Source organism: Ailuropoda melanoleuca, chromosome 14 (genome assembly GCF_002007445.2).
Source record: "Ailuropoda melanoleuca isolate Jingjing chromosome 14, ASM200744v2, whole genome shotgun sequence".
Classification (NCBI taxonomy): Eukaryota; Metazoa; Chordata; class Mammalia; order Carnivora; family Ursidae; genus Ailuropoda; species Ailuropoda melanoleuca.
In genome coordinates this window covers 52738359-52761420 of record NC_048231.1, presented here as the reverse complement: position 1 = coordinate 52761420, position 23062 = coordinate 52738359, and the positions used below count along the sequence as shown (strand labels likewise).

General features: G+C 40.3%; 1 protein-coding gene across 4 annotated transcripts in view; it reads right to left on the bottom strand.

The window, feature by feature from the left end:
• The window catches only part of L3MBTL4 (L3MBTL histone methyl-lysine binding protein 4), a 375657-nt gene that overhangs the window by 59273 nt on the left and 293322 nt on the right, over positions 1 to 23062 (bottom strand). For 2 of the 4 annotated variants that reach the window (XM_019802531.2, XM_034642567.1), the window contains 3 exons: positions 13995 to 14168; positions 1948 to 2018; positions 681 to 1856 (listed from right to left, as the gene is read on the bottom strand). In XM_019802531.2, coding sequence (XP_019658090.1) covers positions 1735 to 1856; positions 1948 to 2018; positions 13995 to 14168 — 367 coding nt within the window. In that variant the 3' untranslated portion in view covers positions 681 to 1734. Of the gene's footprint in view, positions 1 to 680; positions 1857 to 1947; positions 2019 to 13994; positions 14169 to 23062 lie in introns of those variants that run through there. The other 2 variants (XM_034642569.1, XM_034642568.1) reach the window with 1 other exon arrangement.

Sequence of the window (23062 nt, the reverse complement as noted above, 5' to 3'; positions counted from 1 at the left end):
AAGCTGCCTGCGCACGTGTGCACATGTACACAGATCCTTAAATATCCAAAGTAGAGCGTTTCCCCTCGTAGGAGAACTGGAGAACACACTTTAGACCGTTTTCCTTGTAAAAAAAGTACCCCTGATGAATTAAGATGGTGTTTATTCAGATCTATACTCAGAGCAGCAACAAGAGTAGGAACTTGGAATTTATGCTCAGATTTATAGGCTTACAAAAAATAAAAGGAAAATGCTAAATAATCCTTTAATGTCACAATCACACCCTGAACCCTCCCTTTCCTACGATGACTTTCATTCAAAGCAACTTCCTCTTTTTTCTCTATAAAGTAACATTCCTCTCCTTTGTTCTCTGGATTTGCCCATGTTTTTATCATAGACTGCTTGTCCCTAATTGCAATTCTTTGCTATTCCCAAGTAACCTCATTTTGCTGGTAAAATAATGGGCTGTTTTATTTTTAAGGCCAACATTATAAACCTTTTTAAAAGTGATGCAGGAAAGAAAAAGTACACAGTGAACAAGTTAGAAGAGATTTCATCTTTCACATTATGCAAATGCATCTTGCTAGTGATATTTTCTATTTTTATAAGGATGATCCTCATTACTACTTTTACTATACGAATTATAAAACTGACTGTGTATCTGTTTTAACAGGAACATATACATAATTACTCTGTGGAGATATTTTCAAAAGTGTCAAAATATGAATTAAAATACTGACACTTTTTAAGGGATCCTTATACAGCTCCAAAACACATGTTGTTTACAGAACGGAGGCTTGGTAAAATGGATTAGAACATTTGTATGGAGCAGTTTCTAAAATATCAGTCATTTATTTTATTTAAAGCAACGTTCAGTTCTGATGATATCACACAGAAATGCTTCTGGTTAGGGAGAAACGCGTAGATGCACAATGAAATCAAAGTAACTTAACTGCCTTCCATTTTCTGAGGAAAAGATTCCTCCTCCCTTCAGGGCTGACCTGAAATCAAGAGTCATTCCAGCCGCAAGCTGAGCTTGGTCCCTGCCTAAAGTGAACAAGGTTACCTTTGCTCAGAGGTGTCATAGCTCTTTTTGGTCAATGGCTGCCAAGCACACACTCTCTCTTAAGAAAAGTCTAATGGGTAATCCTATTGGAGATGAATGCAGTGCTACCAAATTGTGCTAATTTGCTGCGGTTTTGGCCAAGTCAGCAGAAAACTCACTAATTTTCTTTTCCTCTGGAAGAGGAACAGGGCTCCTGCTGTGTTCTGGGAGGTACGAACATGAATAACTACTCTGGCTGAAGACACAGGATACTAATTACAAGTTACCAATGTTTTCATCTGATCAAATAAAAATTATTGCACTAAATGAACACAACTAAGGGGAAACTTATTCCTTATCTTGCTAAATATAACTTCAAAATTATAGATGAAATTCTGTCCATATCGTACCTTAACTGGAAAGAAACAGAATTAAATAAAAACATGTAATTCTTTTTCCTACACTCCAAAAATCCTTCAGCTTTTTGTTTTAAGTTTAAACAAAACTTTTTCCCTAACAACCTTCTTCCCTGTCTTAATAATGAGGTACATTTCCCAGTCCCTCAACATATAAAAATGCCACGAGACGCTCCCAGTTCCCCTCCTTCATGCCCTCAGCAGATGGCAGAGATCCACCACTGAGACCTTCACTTCGATAGGTTTTGATTTGTCTTATCGTGAATGAAGATCACAGAAATCAGTCTTGTCCTTTCACTTTAAAAATGAGAAAATCAAGGTTGGGGTGAAGAAGTAATGGAACCTACTTGTCTGTAGGGTTGGGACTAGAACACAAATCTCTTCTCCTCTCATCAAGCTCTTTCCACTATCCCCTCCTGGAATGATAAAACCAACCCAGCAAACAAATAAGACATTCTTCACAACAAAAATCATAGTCTGTGTTTTTGCTAGTGTTTTTGTTTTTACCTCTGAAGAGATTATCCAAGTCAATATCTTCTTTTCCTTTGATTTTCAAACACTTTGCCTGCTGTACAAGTCTGGGCAAAGAACAGAAATAAAATCTAGATTCATTATCCGGTGAGGTAGGAATAAATCATGACAGCAGCACAAATTTAAATAGAAAGCACAGGGTAAACAATACTGAATTAGCAGGTATTTTGCTGCCCCGAGCCTTGTTATAATTTTTTCTTCTGTTTAAGATTTTTAAAATATATTTTCTGTCAGAAACTCTAACTTTGAAACCTGCAACCTGAAAGCTCTCCCCCCTCCAGCCCCCATTCATTCTGTTAGCAGCCAAAAGTTTCTAAAACTCTCCGGGGAATAATCTCTCCAGGTTCCTAGGAGGAGCTATCAGGGATGAGAAGGGATGGTGCGGTGGTAAGTGGGTAAATAGTAATTGCTACTGATGATTTTAGCTCTTATTTTAATCAGAAGATTATAGACATTGTGCTTAAACAACTGTATAAAGTAATTTACTTAGACAGTTGAATGTCAGCGAATTAATTAACTTTTAAAATGCTCCCGTTTGCAGTAAGGACTAATTTTGTAACTCTTCCATCATGCAACTTCATGAAAACTTGAGGCTCATGGTTTGTAATGAATATGGAATTTCTGACATGAAACTTTTTCCAATGTTGCTAATTACCTCGTAATTAATTTTAAGTAGAGAGACCTTGAGAGAGTTGATTAATTTATCCGTATATATTTATGATTTTCATGAAAATTATAATAGCTTGATTTGCAAATGCACTTTCCTATTGCCCCTGTAAAGCAGCTCTCTCCTTTTATCCTCACTGACAAGCTTTCCAGTCCTGTTTCCATTTGTTTTAGATGAGGATACCGAGTCAGTCACCAAAACCTTAGAAAGAAACCTAAGTGACTTGTACATAATTGGAGGTAATTTTATCTATATATTCTATAAACATATACATCATGGTAAAAGCACATTCTCTCAGTTATATATATTTTTTATCATTAGACATTTAAAAAAAGGTTTTATTTATTTATTCGACAGAGAGAGAGTAAAAGCAGGGGGAGCAACAGAGGGAGTGGGAGAAGCAGGTTCCCCGCTGAGCAGGGAGCCTGATGTGGGACTTGATCCAGGACCCTGAGATCATGACTTGAGCAGAAGGCAGCCACTTAACAGACTGAGCCACCCAGGTGCCCCCCCCATTAGACATTTTTTAATAAGAAATGCAAGAAACGGAGAAAGAATTTCTTTTGAAAGCCCACCTCGGACCTTAAAAGGAAGCCTTACATAGCTAGCGTGGAGCATTGCAGCCCCAGGTGGCAAAGCTGCAGTGTGGCGTGGAGACCAGCACCCTCAGCGGAGAAAACCTGCGTCCAGGCTCTAGGCTTGTACCCTGGAGCTCATTTCTAAACTCTACAGGTCTCAGCTTCCCAATGTGCAAAATGGAGACTGGACTTGCCTCACAGGGTTCATTGTGAACAATTAGTGAAACACTGTATTATAAAATAGTCTACAAACTTTTATTCGGCATGGATGTGCATAAAAATGTAAGGAATATTTTCGTTAATTCAATATGCTTCTCATTATGCTCTGGATATATACAGATCATCAGGATTTATTTACGTCCTTGTAGGAAAGAATATGAGCAGTGGAAAGAGGCTTGGATTTAAGCAGTGAGCAGCTGGCAGAGAGAGCTGCCCAACGTGGAAGGCCAGACGCACGAGGTGTGCACTCAATAGCACGGTGTCGTCATTTGCGAGGAGTAAGATGGAAGAAAAAACAAGCTTAGTCTGCTTATATGTTCTGGCAAATATTTGTTCGGGTGTATTCCCCCAAACTTTACGAATCTGATGAAACTGAGTTGATTTTCAAGCCATCTTAAAGCACCCCTGTACAGCAGATCCTGACGGTCTTGACCCTATCTTACAAGTTTGAAAAGTAGAAGCTAGTGTGCCTTGTTAACGTTGATGGGGATTTTAAAAAGCAATTTAAAAATAAATCAAATAAATTTACTGAGTAGCTTTAAAAAAAAAAAAAAAGAATCCCAGGCCCTGCCACTAACCACAGACATATTTCAGTACAGTCTTGCTTTCAAAATGATTACGTCATGAGGAAGATAGACCAAGTCAAACCCTGTGATCAGTTCAGGCTTGGTCACATTTCCTGAGGGAGACAGGTACCTTCTAAGGACTCTTCACTTTGTTCACCCTCATTTCATTCTCACAAAAACTCCCTAAGGTAGAGGTGTAAGACCCTTGATACAAATAAAGAAACTGAGGCTTGGAGATATTAAACCACAGTGAGTCAATGGTGAAGCCAGAACACAAACTCAAGTCTGCAGACGCCAAACCCAGGTTTCCCCCTACTCTAGGCATCACTGTCCAGTGTTTGCTGAGCACTTACAAAAGGCATCAAGAAGGAGAGGTCAGAGGCACAGCGAAAGAAAGGGAGAGTCAGTAATGCTCCTGGCAGCTGGAGGGAGAGTCGGCCTGGAGCTAGGCTAGCGGGGAATTCTGTGGAGGATGCATCGGGTCTGGTCCTGAAAGAAGGGAGACATGCAGGACCGATAGGCTTGTAAAATTCTAGAAAATGAGGGTGGGAGAAAAGCAGGAACTGCAGCAGCCCGAGCTTAAGCAAAACAAGACGGAGGATGTTTGGTGGCCACGGAGAAGCTAATCCACCTACGGCGGCTGGAGCACCTGCACTGTGCACGGAAAGGAGGGATCGACGGTGAGGCTAAAACAACAAGCCGGAGCCAAGTCGTGGAGAGCCTTGCACGCTGTTCTCAAGTGTCTGGACTTCATCTTGCTGGCAGAGAAAAAAGCGACCGAGGTGTTGCATCTGGAGTCTCTTGCATACAGGCGGCAGAAATGGTTGGTGATGATTCGGCCAGTCATGTGCCAGAGACTGAGTGTATTTTTATAAAAAAGGTAATACCATGGGAATCTCCAGGTATTACCCTTTCCCCAATAATTCTGCTTGAAGCCTGGCCCGTACCTTTCATCATGGTTCCAGGCGCTCCAAACAGTCTTCAAAATCTTTTCTTAACATGACTGCTGGTGCGGTAGCAAGTGTTAGGCCACCTGCGTGTCTGTGTACCCCTGATTCACTCACACAGGAGTGCATGACTGAGACAATTACTTGTTGGGAGATCTGCCACTGTCATCCCATAGTCTTTGCTCCCCTCATTGATTTTCCACTTGCCTTGTCCTTTGCATTTTATTACTTCCAGTTGAAAAAAGGGGCCGCATGCCCTCTGACCCCCTTCTATGCTGCTGCTACATTTAACAAGGCAAGTGAGTGGCTACTGTTTCTGGGCTCGGTAAATGCTAGGCCCTGAACTAGATGCCTAACATGAAGGAGGTAATATTAATCTTACATCTATGTGTTGAGAAACACCTTCTAGAACAGGAGTTGCAAACAGCAGCCCACGAGTCAAATCCTGCCCATTGGCTGCTTCTGTGAACGACACTGTAGTATGATACAGCTATGCTCATTCCTTCTTTACTGTCCACCACTGCTTTCACACTACAGTGGTCAAACTGAGGAATTATAGTAGAGATCTTAAGGCTGGCAGAGCCTAGAATACTTACTATCTGGCCCTTTAGAGAAAAAGTTTGCTGATTCCTGTTCTAGCAGTAAAGGGAAAGATTCCTAAAGCCAAAAATATACATTGGACATGTGATAGTTTTACATTACCACCTTTTCTCAAAATTTCCTTAGTAACTGTAGTTAGTTATTCCTTAGAATAGGGCTTCAAAGACAAATATTGAGTTCTGGCTGCTTTTTATTTTTTAGACAAATTTCCCAGGTCCAATCAATATTTCCTTAAACTTTTCCTACATGCAGATATTACATTCAGCCAAAATGGTTCAGAATCTACCAGAGGACACAGATGTGTGCAGTGCCAATGTTCACACAATGCAGACTGAGAAAGGGGCTACAGGAAGTGATGAGAAACTGCTTTGGGATCACAAAGTAGGAGGAGATTTTCTGCTTAAAGTTCAGTGAGATCAGAAAAAGCTTTCTGAAGGAGAGGAGTCTGTCTAGGCCTCAAAGCAAGTTTTACTAAGTGAAGCACAAAGAGGGGCACTGCAGAAATCCTGGCAGGTGCAGGGTCAGCAGGGGGATCGCGTACTGGGTGTGGTGTGTGATGAGGTTAGATGTGCAGGCTGGGGATACATTATGGGGACGGCAGAGGCTTTCTACACACATATGTTATGTATTCTGTGTGTGTGTGTACACTTGAGTGTCTGTGTGTTTGTATATGTGAATTTAGTTATAGTAAAGCAAAATAAATCAAGAACCTCTAAGACTCTATAAATCTAAGGACAGATTCATACAGTATGTTTAGTTTGTAAATAAAATGTAATTCAACTTTCAAAAATCCTGCATTATAAACCATCAATAAATGACATACATATGAAAATGTTTATTGCAGCATTATTTAAAGAGGAAAAATACTGGAAACAACCTGAATATCTGTTGATAGGGGAGTTAGTTAAGTAAGTTATGTCCATACTATGAAAAACGATACAGTTACTTAAAACAATGCCTTGGATCCATTTGTGTTAATAGGAAAATTATCCATGACATATTGTTAAATAAATAAAACATATTTTTAAGCTAAAATCTCTTACTGTCAGACTTTCAGCCAGCAAACAATGGTTTCACATGGCAGTCCATAAGAGAGAAGGGAAATTTGTTTTTTCTTTGTGGGTATTCTTAGTTGCTTAAGTCTTTACAACTTTTCCACCTAAAAATAAAAGTCCAACACCAGATAATTTTTTTTCTGGTCACAAATGCTGACTCCTTTACAGGTGCCTTGTCCAGAGTGCCATTATAAACTCGGGACGAAAATATGTGTGCATCTTATTAAAGCTTCAGCATTTAATTTTAGGGTCCTTTAAAACTTCGCTGACATGTTAAACTGTCAGGAATGCAGCCTCTTTCCCCTACATTCAACCTGACTATATCCTCATCTATCCAGAGTGATACAAGCCAACCTTGAAAGAAACGTTAGCACAAAATTACTGTCATATTTTTTAAAGAGTGAGGGTGCATCTGAAAATCCATATGTATACATAAACACAGAAAAAGTGTAAAAGAGAACACGATTATTCACACAAGTAACCTCAGGGTACACACTGGAGTTGAGGAGTGGGGAGTGAGAAATTATGATTTAAAAACTTTTCTATTACCTGAATTACTGCAATGGGAATTTTATCATATTTTTACAAGCCTATAAGTTATGTTATTTTGACCAGAAAAAGTCTGGGTATTAACTTTTTTAATTTTAAATTTTTTTCTTTTTACTAATCTATATTTCCTAACTTTCCTATAAGACTCAAGAATTGCTTTAGTTATGAGAAAAAATCACGTTAAATGTCCCAATTTTACTATTTGCAATGAATGGAAAATAACTGTTTTAAAGCCAGGTCAAGGATGTAGATGAGAAAAAATGCCCACTGGTGCTTGGGCAACAAAGTTTTGTTTTTCTGGTGTGCGGGAACACCAATATTCCTTTCTCCAGGGAACCGTGCACATTTTAGCACACACTGTTCTGCAGCATTTAATTACCAAGAGCCTGGGCCAAGGCAGGATTCCAGAAATACAGAGAGCCACAATAAATTATAAAATGCCTTGTGAGAACCAGCTCAGAGAAATATTTTTAAAGATCTTTTTAAGGCATACATTGAGTATTTTATAACATTTCAGCAGAAGTGTAAATTTGTTTACAAACCAGCAGACTGTAAGGGAGGAACCAAGGCAAGAGGGATCTCATGAGGGCCAAGTCCTTTTACCCAGCACTGTTACCGTCTACACTCCTGATCTTGACACAACTCACTTCATTTTCAATTTGCAAAATATTCAACAGAACCACGCCCTCTTTTCCCTAATGGCATGGATCTGCTTATGTCCTCTAGGAGGTTAGGATAGGTAATTGCTGGAAACGTTTTACGTGTTGCCTGTTCACTCCCTTGTTACTTCTCATGGCACTTAGCCACAGTCTGCGATTTTCCCCTCATTGATAGTTTACTTTTGTTTGCTCTCCTCCATCTCCTCTACCTGCCAATATGCTCCATGCAGGGATGGCGCTGCTGTGTTCACCACCATATCCTTAGCACCTACCACACCACTCAGCCAGAGTGGAAGCTCCACATGTATTTGCTGAATGAGTGAATCTACATGCCTCCTGCCAAGTCCTCCTGCCAGAGTTTAAGACCTCGTCCTGCCACTTCATTAGCTTGGGCCATTTTCCTACCACCAAGTGAAAGTTTACTGAAGACAAGGATTTTAGTCTGCTTTGTTCTAGCTGTATCACTAGAGTTTGGAATACTACTTTTCTAAGTATTTGTTCAAAGGATAAATATTGAATGAATGAATGAATGAATGAATGATTGAATCTGTCTGATTTCAGGATGTGGCTATAGTCCTGATCTCAATTTTGCAAGGTTAAGCGTCATTCAGATATTCATATACAATAAACCAGTTCTAGTCTGAGCTAATCTTAATTCTAGAGGAGGAAAAGGTATGGAATAGCGAGCAGAGCAATGACCTAGGAGCCAGAAAGCTTCAAGTGGCCATTCATGACAGTGTCAATAGGGAACGCAATTCTTTGGCTCTGATAATCTTATTTTTCTGTTGAAGAAGCAGGGCTAGACAAATTTTGAGTCCCTTGTGCCTGGAGGTGTGGAGAAAGAGTGAGTTTGTCTGGATTGTGGTGGGTTTCCTGTCCAGCCACAAGCCCTGCAGAAGGTTTCCTGGGTGTCCAGGAAAAATCCTGATGTTTGACCACTGCTCACTTGATTAAGTGGTGTAATTGAGCTTCAGATGCAGAGAACAGCTCACTAAATAAATAAAGGTCTCAATTTCTATTTTGGTGGAAATATGTGTTGTACATACACAACTAGAACTAGCCCAGTTGCAAGACTTTAAAATCAACAATTTTTATAAAATGGAAAAAGATATCAATAGTCCCTATTACGTGCCAGGCCCAGTCATACTTTCTATACACCTATATTCAAGATCTAAGTCTCATACATTACATTCATTTCTCAGGTGAGGAAACTGAGACTCTAAGATGCAAACTAATGAATACACCTGAACCAATCAACTTAGATTTACTAAGAACCTATAATGGGACCAGGAATGAAGAAAAAACAGAAGCACAATGAAAACTGGTAATACCCTTTAGCAGCCTCCTGTTCTTTTGAGAATATAAAGCACACATATGAAGTTAGCACTAAGAAGGCACGTGTAGACACGCACACACCAAAGCACAAAGGAGTGCTCAGAACAAGGAATGGGACTGTCTCTTATTGGTTCCATATCCCTGGACCTACCAAGTCCCCGGCACAGAGCGGCTGCTCAAAATCTATTTTATTTGTTGAGTCCCTACTGAGTGTCAGGCATTATACTAAGTGTCAGAAATACAGACATGTGTACGATGTGGTCTCTAACCTCAAGAAGCTCATGTGGGCTGGAAGTGCTGTAGAAAACTTTAAGATACAGATGAGACTTTGAGAAGGGAGAAGACGCAGGTGGGAGTAGATAAGGTAGGAAGAACAGGAACAAAGGCACCGGCCCAGGAATAAAAACAATATTGTGGGTGATTATAGGGAGTGAGTGGGACACTGAGTAGGCTTTATCTCCCCAAACAGAGAATTTATGTGGGAAGCTGTGAGAGAAAACACTGATGGATTAAGGAAAACCTATGTAATCACTTGGAAGGCTAATATGGGAAACAACCAGCTAACACTGTTTTAATTCTGAGAAAGGACCCCATAGCAGGTATTTATGGTGCAGATAATTTGAGTAATGGAAATAAACTAGCTGGTACATGGCAGCACAATTTATTATGAGAACCATTAAGGAGCTACTGCACTACATGCCATTCTCTCTCTGATCACCAAAGCTTCCTCCGCCATTTTCATTATCAGTACAGGCCTTAGGGAAGTACATAAAATTTATAATATGGAAGGCATTAGAAAAAAAATGAGATTTACTAGGCATTTTCTTTTTTTTTTTTTTTTTGAGAGAGAGCAAGCGAGCATGGGGAAGGGGCAGAGAAGAGAGAGAATCTTGAGCAGGTTTCATGCTCAGCAGCACAGAGCCTAATGTGGGGTTCGATCTCATGACCCTGAGATCATGACCTGAGCCAAAATCAAGAGTCAACTGCTTAACCGACTGAGCCACCGAGGTGTCCCTCTTAGATTTTCTTAATAGCAATGGGTGAGTATGACTATGACTGAATATTAACATGGTGTTCTACCAATTGTGTGAATTAGAATATGTTAAGCACTGCTTTGGGGAGGCAAAAGAAGTTACTAAAGAATACTCAGGTGGCTGGAAAATGCCTGAAAAAAAATGTTCCACTCAGACCCGGGGACACTGGCTAACAGATAATATGGGGGGAGGGGACAGTTGCATTTCAAAGTAATTTCTATATGATTAAACTGTTTTAATGAGTATAATTTTATCCCCATGTTGCAGACAGAGCCCTTTAGTCTATTATGATGAAATGTTTTCAAGATACAAGATTTTGTATTACATATAGTATAAATAAAAATAGTTTTAAGATTCTTCCCCGCCAATAGTTCTATTTTCATAAGATAAGAAATAAATATATCACAAGATGACCCTGAGAAACATAGACACAGTAGAAAGTCATCTAGACATAAATGCAGCCAGGCTCTTCAAAGCTTGAAGCTGATATTCCTTTGCTAGTCTAATGTAGTTGAAATGTATATAAGATTTGGAATCAGGCAGTTCTAGACCTAAATCCTAACTTTCCTACTAATTGTCTGCCCAACCTCTCTGAACCGGCAAAGTAAGTGTGAGATTAATATTAGATAATTATTATTACTGATACTTCGGGTGTTACTATTATTAGTTTACTGAAACAGGAATATGCTGGATTGAATCAGAACACCTCTATTTGGGTCCCAAATTAGTTACTACTAAGGATCTCAACTTCCTCACCTATCAATGGCAACACTATGCTGACAATAATATCCGTTTTGCCTAAATCACAAGATTATGGGAAGTTCCAAGGCTAATGTAGTGCAAACTATAAACTGTCAAATTGAAAATATCCCCTGTCCCCTAGAGTACATTCCTAAATGAAAGAAACTCAAGCATAAGGTCATTTGCCTGTACTTTAGGGCACCAGGAATGTACTACTACTCACTCTATTAGCACAGGGGAAAAGGGACAGTCTTTCAGTAATGATGACCTACTGTGAGACTGGCTCTTTAAAGTTGTGTCAACATGTAATATTACTGCTATGAATATGAATCTTATAAACATCCAGTATATAATCTACGCAACTTTAAAACTTGACCCTCTATTCAGAAAATGTGAACATAATCAGATGATATACTAATAACTCCCTCTACCAAGATTAATATGAAAACAAACATACTTTTAAAAAGTAATCACAAAACTGGGATGCAGTTAGGGAAAATACAAAATTCCCTAAATTGTTGGGCAGCATCTAATTGATTTGGGAAGAATGTCAAGAGTTAATTTTACATTTTGCACTTGAATTGTCAGAAACCTGGAGATTCTAAGGTGACAAGTGTTGCTGGCATAAGCAATTACAGAAGGCCTGTCCAGAGCTCAGTGAAGGATTGGTGGATAGATGGATGGGTGGATGGATGGGAGGGGGGATGTAAATTGTAACTGCAATTTTCACTAATTTAACCCCCACGCCTATCCTTGGACATGAGCCAGGTAAAAATCATTCTCAACAGGTAGAAGAAAGAGATGGAATTTAAATATTCTCTACCTGTATCTGCTTTCTTGTGATTTTTAAGAGCAAAGATTTAGGTTAGAGAAAAGTCAGCCCCAGGAAGCCACTACAAGTAAACTGTGAAGAGAATTAAAATATATTTTTTTCTGCGCATAATTAGCCTCACATATGATTCCTTGATGATTTCCTTCCTCTGTTTTTTTTTTTTTTCCCCACCCTGGAATTCTAGACCATGAGCAGGATGTCATAGAGATGGGGGTAGAATTAAAGTGGACCCTCCAGCCAATACTATGCAAACATTGTCATGATGGCTGCTTAAATGAAAAAAGGTTAACTGGGACTGAAGTGCAAGGAGGGCTTTGGTCTTGAGAGTGGAAAACAAAAGAAGGCTTAAGAATTCAAATTGTGCACAGTATGTCTCCCCTCCCCTCGCCCAGTTACTTACACAGCACTGGGCTTACATGAAGTAGGATTCCACAGGATAGGGTCATGTGTGATTTTTCTGCTTGGTTATCAACTAACATTCTCTACTTCATCTTTCTCTCTGTCGTAATTATGCTTCACTGATCTATTTCAGTGTAAATCCCCTTCAAAATGGTAAAGCATATAATAATACATTGAAAAGAGTAAGTTCTGAAGAGGAGTTCAAGAGAGGAGAGGCCATATATCCGTGTTTGCGGGAAAGAAAGGCTTAGCTAGCCTCAGAGAATGTGGCAGTTTAACAGTTTTTTTTTAAAAAGCGGTTCAAAGATCTGTTTCTTCTCTCCGACTTTTGACATTGAGGATGAACGCCTAAAATATTTACAAGAGAAACTGACTAAGTTTTTACTTGGAAAATAAAAAGGTAACAGAACAAAAAGAATATGAGCAAAAGGATGGACTGGTCTCTATAATTCTGGGAAAAATAAATACCATTCCTTGGAAAACAGTTTTTAAAAAAAGCAAAGGAAAAACTTCTCCCTCAACTGGGACATGGAAAGATGCTGGAGCTCTCAACTTACAGTTGTAAACAGTGTGGGCGGGAAAAAAGAAGTCAAGAACAGCAAGACCCTGTGAAGTTTCAACAAGAGAAGTGGGTGTATAACAAATAAAAAATGCAAGACACAGCTACAAAATTAGGCATGTGTATCCATAGGAAATAAATGGTGCAGTAAAGGAGAGCTAATCTGCACAGTGGTGCGTGCAGAGATCAAAGCCAAAATCCACTCCTCAACAAGAAGGAGTCGTCACCCAAATACGCGATACCAACTTTGCTTGAAAAAGAACAAAACCCACCCTTTGCATCAAACTATCCCAATGGACAGGTCTCCCCTTGGGAGGGAAGTAGCAGCCTCGCTGGGACGAAAGGCAAATGGGAGAAAGTCATTCCAGTGGAAGCTCCGCTCCCACGTGATGAGAGGCGTGCACCTCTTCCTTCCACACAGTGCTGAAAGAAAAGAGCAAGGCTCTGGAGGTTGGGGAGAAAGAGCAGCCCCCCTCAAGTTGCCGCTCCTGCAAAGCTCACACAGGGAGGTTTACTATCTCTCAAAGGCTTGAACGGGAGTGCCTTCTGCCTGTAGCGGGGTCTGAGAAACACCCCCTCCTGACCTCTCTGATCAGTCTTTCTTGGCTCCTTCTCTGTCTGGTCTCCAATTACGTACTGAATGTCAGATTTTTCTATGTTTATAATTCCTGGCACAGGTTAAAACACATCAAATAAGGCTGCATTTGCAGCTCCCTAGAAAACTACATGTAAATGAAAATTAGAAATTGGTGCTTCAAGCCTAGGTTCCCATTTAAGAAAAAAAGGATAATGTGTTACCAATGAATCAACAGAGAAACTGTTCCGAGTAAGAAGAAATCCCATCCGAGGTGCACCTGGATTAACAAAGACAAGAAGGATACCAGGCAGGACAGGAAATCCTGGTAGGACTGAGTGGATGCAAATACTCCATGTCTGAAAGAGAGCCAATCTCTGAAACCATCCCACACAAACAAGAGGTTTTCAAGGCAAAAGGGAACCTTATGGAATTTTATAGATGAGATGTGCTTTCTTATCGCTCACATGTAATATGTATGTTTAGAAAGAGGTGAATCCAAAGTTTTGAGAACGAAGACATAAAACTTTTTTTAAATGAACATCAAGTCTTAGATGAATTCTATGAGCCAGTGAACATAATAATATCCAAAACCAAATGTAACATTTCAAAGAAATATAAGGAACTACGTATTCCTATAAAAAATGTTGTTCTTTTACTATTCTACATGGCTTACTTTCTGGTTTACCTTTTTTCAAAAGTTCCTCACCTGGGCTGACTGTTCACCTTCTCATGTTTTCCGTTGAAGTTCAAACTGCAGAGGTTCTTTGATTTCGAATGTGAAGAGTCAGATTCCAAATTTGCCTGTGTTTGTTCTCTCAGACGATCGTGAAGAGTTGCCTCCTTTTTCAAGTTTATGTCTGAATACGGGCAGCCAAAAGCGCTGGTTTGTATAAAAATGAGCACAGTTGTCAGTTTATGGCGATAAATCAGGAATCCACCATCACTGGAGCAGACTTACATCCAAATTTTAAGAACTGAAGGGAAACCTCCTTCTTTCACTGAATATATCCTATTAAGTTTCTTTTCATATTGCCCTTTGAAGAAATCTCACGTTCCAGACCACAGACACTGATCAGCTGAGTATGACAGGTAGTCATCAGCACATATGGTTTTTACAATTTTGGAAACTTAAACATCTAAGAATAATGTAATGATGTGCTTTTGGTAGAGTAATGGAAATGTTATATAAACACTTGATTCAAAGTTTGATCCTCTGCTATTTATGCCCTGATTTGACTACCTACATCCCCAAATACTACAGGTCATGAAAAATATTCACCAGTATCAGAGAAAATTATGCTTTTATTTCTTAATGTTCATGCATCCAGAAATACTTTATCTGTATTTCTCTCAATCCTCCTGAAGCCTGCTAGGCAGTGTTCTGTTTGAATGTGAAGGAACACCTGCGATGGAAAAGGAGAGACCACAGGAAAGGCTGAATCCCCAATCTTGGATGTTGTTTGGAGCTTAACTGGCAAGGGTCTGCTGGGACACATGATCTGATTCTTTCGACAGACTGATTGGTAGTCTCTGTCAGACTTCTGTGCCCACATTCCTGTCTCCAAAGAAGCCCCAAACTTCTGCTGCTGCTTAGGAGTGAGGGAGCCACTATTACGGAAAGCACAGGGGTGACGGGTCACCTGCAGGCAAGCCCAGGGGAAGGTATTTCATACTCAAGCTTCCGTTTCTCTCCAGTTAAATGGGAAAATCAGACCCAATTCTAAGGGTTGTTGAAACCATGATAAATCACACACACACACACGCACGCACCCCAACATGGCAGTTGCTACTATTATCATAGTGTCATCATCCTTTCCATCTAGGGAAGCACATAGTCAAATGCATCAATATCTAGGCAGTCTGGTCTTTTTGAGGAATTTGCTTCCAATTCACTGTACATTTCCTGATATATGATACATAATAAATTCTTCTTGGGTGCATGAATGTTTTGTTATATTAATGGCATGATAAAATCAGGGACCAATACAGTTCTTCCTCTATTTTCAATTAGATGGAGTTTTCCAAGGAAAGCCCATAAGCAATCTAACTCCAGAAGGCCTTTAGTACCAACCCGTATCTAGACTTGATCTTCTGGACGACACCAGCCTGACCCAACAAGCCAGAGAGAATCTGAACGGGTAGTAGGGATGATCAACAGCCTCTGCCACAGACAAGAGGGCCCTCTCTACATGCATGCTCTGTACTTTGTAATACTTGGCGACGATTTATTGGCTTTTTCAGTTATTAATTCAATAATCCATTAACTGAACATCGGCTACATCACAGGCATTTTAGAGAATATAAACCTAGTGAAGAAGTTAAGATGTATTTATAAGTAAATACAATTTATAATAACAAAAAAGCTACCACTACTGAGTGTGTACTATAGGTCCATTAAAATTCAAGTTCATATTATTTCTAATATTTATTACTAAATACCCAAAGATGGTATTAATATATTTATTGTGTGGGTGAGAAAACAGTCACACACAGGACAAGCAACTTTCCCAAAGCTGCTTGGCACTTTCTTGAGAAGCCTCAGAAGAGATCACTTAACTATTAGCAGCAACCAATCAGGTGGGGAGAAGGGGGACCCGGTTTCTAACATTATCAAAAGAAGAAACACGAGAGGAGTGTGGTATAATTTTTGTGCAAAGAGAAGCCAAGGCAGGTGTTTTCAGGGCAGAGCAGTACTTTGTTTGCTGTGACTAATGGCTAGCGGAAATATGTCAGCATATGTGGGAGTCCTGTGTGAGAAGGAAAGATGTGATAAAGTACTGTTTCCAATAACAACGCAGCAGGAGTGATCTGTTTAAGCTGCAACATACGAAATCTAAGAGAAATTTTAGAAAGAACTTTCTGCAGATAAAAGTTGAAAGTCATGAGGCTATCCTAAGGGAAACTGGGAAATGTTTACTTCAAGCACACTGGAGTTTTCATTAAGATACTACTGCTCAGAAGCTTTGCTATCCATCTAACACATACTCTCAAATTGAGACTTTTAAATGGCACGTTGCAATCATGAATTTTCTTAATTTTGTACCATCCCCCAGCATAATTCGTGTTGCGTGGCACTGATGCTGTCTTCCCAAGCTTGTTTGTCTAGCACTGCAGACAGTTGCCACAGACCCTCTTGTTCAGGACTCGCTTCAGCGGACAGAAATTTGGGTTCCCTCAACCTTCGCTCATCAATCAGTCCCTCTATAGTCATTTAGTCACTTGCTTGTTACATCCTAATTCCGTTCTAGCCCCTCTGTGTCTCCAGCAGCGAGGAGTGGAACACCCCGGGCGTCAGTAGAATGGAGCATCTCCTGATTGCACAAGGCAGGCCCGGTGAGAACACATCTCCGCATTGCACAGATCACAATGAAGCGTGAAGTGCTAAAGAATATATTAAACGACAAAAACATATGTGGCGTACTTTGGTGAAGAACTTGAAGGAAGATAATGACGGGAGACGGCAGTACCAAAGAAGAGGGGATGTTAACATCTCAGGTATAGTGGTCTGCGCCCTCTTCAACCTGCTGCTGTGCTGTGAACACATTTCCATGTTGCGACACGGTGCGTGCTTGTGCTCTTCGCAGAGAACAGTTAGGTTACAGAGATGGCATCCCCACCTATGGCCGCTTTTTCACAAATGTAGACCCTTCCTCGTGTGCGTGCATGTGTGTGTGTGTGTAACAGCATGCATGTGCACAATTCCACATAAACCTAACACATAGGAAAAAATCCACTGAGCTGGTTGTCTTAGGTGTGATAAAACTTTTTAATTTTTTAAAAATCTTTCTTTTTTTTGAGACATTTTATTTATTTAATTGAGGGAGATAGAGCAGGAGCAGGGGGAGGGACAGAGGGAGAGGGAGAAGCAGGCTCCCACTGAGCAGGGGGCCCGATGCAGGACTTGATCCCAAGACCCTGGCATCATGATCTGAGCCGAAGGCAGATGTTTCACCAACTGAGCCACCCAGGCGCCCCATGATAAAACTTTTTAAAACTTACTTTTGGTTTAGCTAAATATTGGGGAAAGGAGGTTCTGAAGATAGTCTCTTTAGAAAACTGTTGACAAAAGCTGAAATTTCTGTGGTCTAAAGCTACGTTGGTCAAGGTAAAATGTCAGATTCTGACTGATGGGAAAGTAGTACATTCAAATTTCAGCTCATTAAGGCCAGAACGAGAGGTGTAGAAAGTACGGGCTGAGGGGAAGCACTGAGCAGCAGTGCGCAGATGTGGTGCCTTTGACTGAGCAGACTGTTCTCGGCCCTCCGTAATGAAGGGGCTATTGGCTGGGTGCAGGAAAGGAAGGAAAAGACTGCAGGAACTAGCCAATTGACCCACATGAAAGTGCAGTTTCTAAAAGACAAAGACAGTCAAATATCTGAATTTCATATGGTTCGACCAAATCATTGGTGAAAAATGTCAGCCCCAAGCTCACCAACAGCGGCAAGGCATGTGAACAGAGGGTTAACACTACGCAAAGCAAAAAGGTACCAGACCGTTGCGGACAAGTTTTAAAAGAGATTTTCTGACAGATCTAACACTGAGGGCCTAGCAGTCCTCTTCATAAACAGAAAGCAGCATAAAAATGATGGCAATTAAAAAGACTAGTTTTGGGATGCCTGGGTGGCTCTGTGGGTTAAGTGTCTGCTTTCAGCTCAGGTCATGATCCCAGGGTCCTGGAATTGAGTCCCATGTTGGGCTCCTTGCTCAGCGGGAAGCTTGCTTCTCCCTCTGCCTGCTGCTCCCCCAGCTTGTGCTCTCTCTTTCTAACAAATAAATACATAAAATCTTTAAAAATAAATAGATAAAATAAAATAAAAATACTAGTTTTGCTTTTCAGAACATTTAAGCATAATGTTAACATCTGAGGATAAACATAAAAGTAAAAGTAAATTTTATCAGCATACATATTTTTTCTTTAGGAAACCGTCCCATACTTTTCAGAACAGCAGTGCTGTTTTCGAGCTGCCACAGGGAAGGGCTGGATGCAGCAGCGCCTGGCAGCTGAGGCTGAATCATTGCTTTCTGTGTCCAGCCCAGGACAGCCCTCCATCTTTGAATTATCCTCCTTCCTTTTGTGCACAGGTTGGTGAGTTTCCTTGCACTCCCAAGACCAATCTTGATCCAAGGCCAAAGGTAATTTGCTAAGCCCAGTCGTTCATTCTAGGGTTCGGAGGTCCACACCTGAAGCAGTGCCCAGTGCTGACACCAGTGCTCATGCCTTGTTCACAAGTCTAGGCGGCCTTGTGGGCTCCAGATCTCCTAGAGAGGCATATGCCTCAGTCCTCATTCCTAAATGCCTCGTCTGCCGCCACAGCTAGAATTCGGGGGCCCTGCTGGGACAGAAGCCTTATATTCCCATTTTCTTCTTGGCCCTTTCCCAGTACAGTATTTCTGTCTCCCAATCCCAACCCAAGAGCGTGGATCCACTTTGCAGATACCACCCATCCAGTCCTTCATGCCCAAGCTGCAAATTTAGTTTCCGCTTCTTTGACTACCCTGTTCTGCTGAAAATAATGGACCATGCTCTGTCAAATCCTGGGCGGTGGCCAGTTTGGGCCATAAGATTATAACTGAGTTGTCACGACTTACGTAATGGTAGCTTCCCAACCCATGTACAGCTGCACCCTAAGGGCAACCAGCAGGGGCCTGGGGAGCCGGAGTCCCAGGTCAGTGCTTCCAGCCTCGAGCGGCCTCTTCCAGACTCTAAATCCCTTCTCGTTCCCAAGTACTGGGTATCATTTTCTTTCTGTGACATGACATGAAAATGTTGGCAAGGAGGACAAATTTCAGCAAAACAGCAAAGCTGAAATAGCCCCTTTAGTGCCATACCCCCAAACATAAATGAAACCACCACCACAGCGGTCAGCGGCACTTCAGGAAGAGCGTCAAGTCGCTGAACACCTTTCTCCTGATCCTGAAAAGCGAAGTTGCCAGAAACAGACAGTAGCTCCCAGGAGGAGGCCTGCTCTAGGAACATGCCCTCAGCTAGCCCACAAATTAGAGACAGTTCTTCTCCCATGCAACTGACCTACCCCTCAACGAGGCCTATTGTGTTTTAGATTTTGTCTCAATTATTTTACTCCCCAACTAGATACTCTTCCTTCTGTGAAAAGAAGACACAGAAGAATCCTATCTGAGCTGGGAGATTAGATTCTAAGTCTCTTCCTCTACCTTCAAAAGATGAAGAATTACTTGTGGGAGTGGGCGGAGGCCTCCTATTTGGAAGCATTTGTGGAAGAGATGGTCTGAAGGGTCCGCCTCCCCAAAACAACAGGCAGCAGGGAGGCTCTGAATGGCCGCCTCTCTCAGATCCTCTGAGAGGCCACAGAGACAGCGCAGAGAGAGGGGGTCGGCGAGGAAATGCGAAAGAGCTAGAAAAATAAATGGTGCCTGCCTTGCGATTCGGCCTTGGGCCCCGAGGCGACAGGAACCCCTCCTGTGGCAGGTGCCTGGCATCACACAGGTCACCCACAAAGAGTAGCACCCCCATCCCACACTGTTTCCCAGTAGACTCAATACTGTTTGTTCTCACTGTCATTTGACTTTATGAAAATAAGCTACTCCTTTTCAGGCTTTAATACGTGGGTAGTCTAAACTTACCCAGTATAAGAATGTGAAAGGAACATCTTTTATTCTTAAGAAAATACTGCTGTGGGGCGCCTGGGTGGCACAGCGGTTAAGCGTCTGCCTTCGGCTCAGGGCGTGATCCTGGCGTTATGGGATCGAGCCCCACGTCAGGCTCCTCTGCTATGAGCCTGCTTCTTCCTCTCCCACTCCCCCTGCTTGTGTTCCCTCTCTCGCTGGCTGTCTCTATCTCTGTCGAATGAATAAATAAAATCTTAAAAAAAAAAAAAAAGAAAGAAAATACTGCTGTTTCAGCCAAATGGCACTGAAAGGCATGATGAATACTGAAATGCAGTTTGCTGAAATTATGGAATACCTCTAATACCTTCTACAGAAACTTCTAACATGACTGAAGTTGTTGATGATTTTGCTTCTGTGAGGATGGAAAATGAGCACAAACCGGTTGTTCATCACAACTGCTGACCAAAGACAACGAAGCAATCTTCTCAATGCCGGAAAAAAAAGGGGCAAGTACAAATGATACATGTTGGAGTACAGACTAGGAAGAAAGAAACATCATAGCTTAATATCCACTGAGGGTGTAACACGATTTCTATTATAGTGTTCTCAAAGACAGGGATGGGCAAAAATCAACTGCTGGAGATTGAAGATTCTAAGGTCTTAGGGCTAATTTTCTTCAAATTCAGGTGGTTTTAAAATGAAGTTGCCCCCCAAAATAAAATAAAATAAAATAAAGTTGCCCACGACAAATTATGGGTAAATTTTCCCTGATTCTGACTAGTTTTTGCCCAGAAAATAGCTGATACCATCACTTCATTGTCATTAAAAATATTAAAAAATTGAAAGCACATTGTAAGCAAAAAGTATAAATACTAAAAACAAAAGTTTCCTAAGTAGAGTTAAAAGAAATCGACAGCTACAGAACTCAGAGTTGAAAAGGTTGGATAAAATGAATTTGGTTCTAAAAACACATTTCTGTGGGGGTAATGTAGCTCGTGAAGTCATGCTAAATATCATGAACTTCTAAAATGGGCAGTTAGGAGCAAAAAAGAATTACTACGCCCACAGAGCACCGCAATCGGTGTAGTAGAGTGCCAAGAAGCACAGGTTTAAGAATTGGAGGAAACTGGATTAAAGCTTTTAGCGCCAGAACCTCGGGCAAGCTATTCAATCTCTATTTTTTTTACTTCTTCATCTATAAAATGGTGATGACACCCTTCTTACAAGGATTTTTGTGAAAACCAAATGAGACAAATCAAGTGAGGTCCTGGTATCATGACTAGCACAAATTAAATGCTCATGAATTTTTCATTTTAAAAAGGTCTGGTCTGATGCAAAAATATAATACTAATGATCCTATTTATTGTGGTTATTACATTTTCAGTTTTATAATTTTCTTCATTGCTTAAAGCAACTTTACTGATATATGACTGACACATAAAAAGCTGTACATATTTAATGTATGTAAGATGAGGAGTTTGGGATAAATACATACATGTGACTCCATCACCACCAAGGCCAAAAATAAATGCATCACCTCCAAATTTCTCCTCCTGCCACCTTTAGTATTTATTTTTTAGTGGTAGGAACATTTAATGTAAGATCTACTCTGTTAGAAAATTTCAAGTGTACATAACAGTATTAGTTATAGGCACTGTGCTTTATAGTAGATCTGCAGTATTGATCTTGCATAACTGAAACATACCTTTTAACCTGTTGCCTCTCCATTTCCCCTGCCCCCCCAACCTCTAGCATAAACCATTCTACTCTCTGCTTTTATGAGTCTATTTTAGATTCCACATAAAAGTGATATCACACCATATTTATCTGGCTTATTTCACTTAGTATAATGACCTTCAGGTCCATTCATGTTGTAAATGGCAGACTAATTTTGTTTTATGTACATGTCACATTTTTTCAATCCATTCATCCACTGATGGACACTCAGGTTGTTTCCATATCCCGGCTATTGCAAATAATGCTGAAATGAACAGGGGAGTGTATCTCTTCCAGATTTTGATTTTAATTCCTTTGGATATACACCTGAAGTGAGATTAATCAGTAATGTGATAGTACTATTTTTAATTTTTGAGGAAATTCCATTCCATTTTCCATAGTGGCTGCACCATTTTACATTTCCACAACAAGGCACAAGGATTCCTACTTCTCATCCTCACCAACACTTGTTATTTTTTTATTTTTATTATAGTCATCCTTACCAGTGTGAGGTGATAACTCATTGCGGTTTTAATTTGCATTTCTCTGATGATGAGTGATGTTGAGCACATTTTCACGTGCCCGTTGGCCTTCTGTGTGTCCTGCTTGGAGAAATGTCTATTCAGGTCCTTTGTTCATTTTTAAATTGGGTTATTTGTGGGTTTTTTTGTGATTAAGTTGTATGAATTCCTTACATATTTTGCATATTAACCCCTTATCAGATATGTATGGTTTGCAAATGCTTTCTCTTATTCTGTAAGTTGTCTTTTCATTTGTTTGTGGTTTCCTTTGCTGCGCAGAAGCTACTTGGTTTGATGTAATCCCATTTACTAAATTTTGCTTTTATTGCTTGTGTTATTAGTGACACATCCAAAAGATCATTGCCAAGACAAATGTCAAGGAAATTTTTACCAATGTTTTCTTCTAGGAGTTTTAATGTTTCAGGTCTTACATTTACGTTTCTAATTCATTTTGAGTTGATTTTTGTGTATGGTATGAGTCCAGTGTCATTCTGCATGTGGATATCCAATTTTCCCAATGTCATTTACTGAAGAGACTATTGTTTCTCCATTGTGTACTCTTGGCACCCCTGTCAAAGATCAACTGACCATATATATGTGGGTTTATTTGTGGGCTCTATTCTGTTCCATTACTCTATGTGTTTGCTTCTATGCCAGTGGCATGCTGTCTTGATTACTATGTTTTAATTATATGATTGTATAATTTGAAGTCAGGAAGAGTGTACTGCCTACAGCTTTGTTATTCTTGCTCAAGACTGCTTTGGCTACTCAGGGTCTTTTTTGGTTCCATATGAATTTTAGGATTGTTTTTTCCATTTCTTTGAAAAATGTCATTGGAATTTTGATAGGGATTGCACCGAATCTGTAGATAGCTTTGGGCAGTACGGATATCCTAACAATATTAATTCTTCCAATCCATGAACATGGGATATCTTTCCATTTATTTATATTT